Genomic DNA, 4,580 nt, shown 5'->3' on the forward strand with positions numbered 1-4,580 from the left:
CAAAATTTTAAAAAGTATAAGACTATTTTCTAATGTTAATACAACTTTAAATTAATTTAATCAATCATTTTCTCAAAAGAAAATTCAATTTGCTTGAGAAAAATCTTTTTTAGACTTCCATCTAAAAAAATATCCAATGACAGGTAATGCAGGAATTGGAGGCATCATCAGAGATGATGGAGGTAAATTTATCGTGACATTTTGTTCTTGAAGCAACAACGAGCATGGCAGAGAAGCTAAATTTGGAGTAGGATGGAGGAAACAAAAGAATAAAAATTCTTGAGATAGACTCACTAATCATTAAAAGGATATGGTTGCTGAAAAGTATAACAATAACCTGAAACTGAGGTTTATTATTAAGAAATTTAGAGTCATACTAATACTATCAAAACTTAGTACTACTATATATATAAAGCAACATAAATTCACCCATTTATTATAAAATAAAAAAGTACAATTAGTAGTACTACTCTTTATGCTGCTGATCCCTCTTCTCTCCCCATTGTTGCACACAAAACCTCATCTTCTTAGCTGCTGCTAAGTACTCCACAGCTTGAAGCTGTTCAAGTATGTTCAAAATTTCCTTCAACGTTTTCATCCTCAATTCATCAGCTTCTTCAATTACATCCGCCATGTGTCCACTATGTTCATCCAAAGCTTCATCCGCTTTCTCACAATCATGTCCCTCTTTCTTCATCTTCCCCACAAGTGGTTGGTCCACTATGTCCTCTTGTAAACTAGCCAATTTATTCGTAATCCTCCTCTCTTCTCCAATCGTCTTGCCTTGCAAATCGTTAATCATGCTCAATTGTTTCCCACTTAGTTCACGAAGCTTCCTGCTTACGATCCCCTCAAGGCACGGATCAGTTTCGTGGGAGTCAGGTTCAAATTCGGTGAGTGCATAAATGAGTCGAATGAAAGAAGAAGGTCTACAGCCAGCGATCCATAGAACCGAATTCTCCAATGCGGAGCACGTGGCGGGTGCGAAGAAAGGGGACACGTCTTTACGGGCTAGATGGAGACGGTTGTTAGAGTGCTCTTGGAAATGTTGTATGATTTTTTCTATGAGTTGTGTCAGTTTTTCTTCATCTTTTTCACCGTCTTTGACTTGAGCTACAGCATCTTCGAGTTCGGTTAGTTCTTCGTGTTGAAGACTCTTCCAAGCACACTGTACGTGTTCAGTGTCGTTTAAATTAGTTGCCATTAATTTCTTCTTCTTATTTTTCAATATATGATAAGAGTAATTAATAAACTAGTTTTTTCCATGTATGTGGTATATATACTCATGGAGGGATATATATAATTAAGGCTCAATTACTTGAGTTGTGGCGCGGGTGGGGGGGGGGGGGGTATAAGACATATAAATCTGATCATGAGTGAAGGACAAACAACAACCGAATAGCTGCTAGCACCGCCTTCGTTAATGTCAAAGTGTGATTAGATTTATGACTTTCTTCTGGCATATTTACTTAATCCATCAAGTCTTAATTTAATCTTTATTTCAACCTGTTTTAAGATTTTTTTTATTTTCATTAATATAATGTATGTTACTATATTGAAGATATGATTTGTTATTTATTTTATATCTTTTAGGATTAATCTATTCATTTGTAACGTCTTCTTTTTTTAAATTTTCTTGAGTTGAAATTCAAATTGTGGATATAAAACTTAAATAACAATATATTAAAATTATTGAGATTAAGCGGGTCAAATTGGGCGGATCAAGACCCCAACCCGTTTTTAAGCTTATTTGAGCTCAACCCATTTGAACCCAACTTGGATGGGTCAGAACCTAACCTAATTTCTATTTCAACCCATTTTAATATCTGTAATTTCAACCCAACCCATCCATTTGACACCTCTACGCGAGTGTCGATGACTATCATATTTCACTTTGTAAACTAGACTTTACTTATAAGACAAAAATTCCATGTGATGAATATATTATATATGTCTTGACACAGACAAAAAAATAAAAATCAGCGAGCTCCGGGAATTGATTCCTCTGTAGAGTAGTGCCAACCTTAGAGCAAGTTGTCGAAGTTGCTAAGTAGCTTTCTGAATTAATGATGACTTATATATACGTGTTCATCACAAGTCAATGAATAGGGTTTCTTAGTATGGAAAGTAAAAGCTTAAAGTAAAAGACATACAAGAGTTAAAGTGAAAATTAAACCTCTTGCTAAAGGGAAAGCTTAAAGTAAAAGACATACAAGAGTTAAAGTGAAAATTAAACCTCTTGTTAAAGGGAGGAGAAAACCACGGCATGTCTCACATAATTTCGACACAACTCCATTAACTTCAACTAGCCAAGATTCAAATTACAAACTCTTGTAACTTAAGAATTGAATTCTTAATCCCTTTCCCCTTTGTAACAACTCTGTTACGTAAAATAAAACAATACCTCTATTGTCCACTACAACTATTCGGTCATATAATATTCAAGACCCCAACATAGCTAACTCTAACTATAACTCATCAAACTCAAACAACGAATATATACAACTTGAAATGATTTGATTCCTTTATAACATAAGAATAGATCTTATAGTGAATAAGCACAAAACTAGATTCTCAAATAACCATTAAAGATAGTAGATTGCTCTATCAGTCTCTTGCTGTATATCTTAGAAATATTTCTTCGAGAGAACAACTTTTGTTGTATAATTTTTCCAATGTATAATTTTTTCATCTCTAGTACATGTTTGGGGGCGGGAGTGAAGGAAAATAATTTATGATGTTTGGTCCTTAAGAACATAACGGATATTTAGTTCAGCCGTATAAATCATTTTATTTACACATGATCATGCAGATCGATCGATACCATATATATCTGAAGGAAAATGAAGTGGACTAGCTAGTGTCTAATGCTAGTGAATGATATATCTTTGTCACTACTAATGCTGACTGAGCATCTCACAACTCACAATATAGTCAACTAAATAATCCATCAACTATGATAAAAGAAACTAAACGGACTAATTGAATACGTGCAAAATGCATGCATGTTCCTAAATTAATTAGTGTATAGTTAGAACTTTAGCAAGAAAAGAAAAACATAACATCCCAACTTGCATGTGCCTAGTTGTGTCAAATAGATGGTTCTAAATGAATTTAAGCAGATCAAAATGAATTATTTATTTTAATAAATGGCCCCTAAAAGTTAATTGGATTAAATGAGCTAGAAAGTGAGTAATGATTCAATCCAATTCCTTTTTTTAGGCTCAAATTGAATGAGCTAAAATGAGTTTGGTTCAAATGAGTTAGGCTCAAGGGCGGATCTACGTGGAGCGTGCGGGTGCCCGACAAATTTTTTGTATATTTATATAGAAAATCTACAAAAATGAATATATAATAGATATTAGCAACCATTGAAATTTGAACAAAAGCATTGATGGGTGTATAGATACAAAACAAAAATAATTTTTAGCGACAATTACTTAACGATAATAGCTTAATTACTGCTAAATATGTATTTTTTACGGCAATTAGCACTTCCTGATGTTACATTTTCATGAATGGTTATCTACTTTCCAGAAAAATCCAAGCGTAAATCTCTTGATGTTATATATTCTCATCATTTGCGCGTTGAGATTTGTTATGTCTTTATTAATTTGCATCTTCAAGAGTTTAATATGAATGAGTTTGATAGTAATAAGTTTCGAGATCTCAGTTATCAGCTTGATAATTTTATAATTTATGCTCGTAATTCTGACTAGAGTTTCTTCAACTTGAAGGGAATTAGCGACTTTGTTAAAGTATTGGTGAAGTCAAAATTGCATCGAACTTGGCTACTTGTTTATTTGCTTATCAAGTTGACTCTCATTCTTCGTGTTGCTAGTATTTCGATGGAACGAGCTTTTTTGTTCATGAAGTACATCAAAAATGAACTTCGTAATAGTATAGGTGATGAATTTTGTAATGGTTGTGTAGTGCTCATTTCTTTAGCATAAAATAAATGAGGGTGCTTGCAAAAGTGAATTATTAGTTATAATTGGTAAGAGAAGCTAGCAAAATTTGGACTTCATCTCTTAGTTTTTTAAGAAATGAAGAGTTTTTAATTATAACATTTAAATAGTTCTACGCTTATATAGTTATACAATGTGATTTATAGTAACTTTATAATAAGGGAATTGAGCACCCACGAGCGTAAGATCTGGATCCGCCACTGGTTAGGCTCATAAGGTGCATTCTAGTAAAAAAAAAAATTATCCCTCTCCCAGAAGCTTCCATCTTTTTGCTCTCTTTGTAACTCAAATTCACAATTTTAACATTGAAAGTGAAGAATGCTTATCATCCGAGCAGGTAAAATTTTCAGTTTCCTTGAGAGGATTAATTTTGCCGAAAACAAGAAGCCAGGTGAAAATTTTTGTAATTGAATAGAAGTTGTCTTTATCCCAATTACAACGACAGATGAAGAAATAAAACGAACTGATACAAGCAAAACCAAATTCAAGCATCAAACGAGAAAAATTAATTATCAAAACTTAGTACTACTATAAAAAGCAACATAATATTTCTTCCCCTTTCCCATTTATTATAAAAAAGAAGAAGAGAAAAGTATAAGTTATAAAATACTA

The 4,580-nt window shown here is 32.9% G+C and overlaps 1 protein-coding gene across 1 annotated transcript; it reads right to left on the reverse strand.

Annotated features, from left to right (window-relative positions):
• Window positions 1-466: 466 nt before the first annotated feature.
• Window positions 467-1,204, reverse strand: LOC125847370 (protein DOG1-like 1). The gene has a single exon (XM_049527005.1). It carries the CDS (start codon window positions 1,202-1,204, stop codon window positions 467-469), a length of 738 nt encoding a protein of 245 aa, XP_049382962.1.
• Between the last annotated feature and the right edge of the window lie 3,376 nt (window positions 1,205-4,580).

Source organism: Solanum stenotomum, chromosome 12 (genome assembly GCF_019186545.1).
Source record: "Solanum stenotomum isolate F172 chromosome 12, ASM1918654v1, whole genome shotgun sequence".
Lineage (NCBI taxonomy): Eukaryota > Viridiplantae > Streptophyta > Magnoliopsida > Solanales > Solanaceae > Solanum > Solanum stenotomum.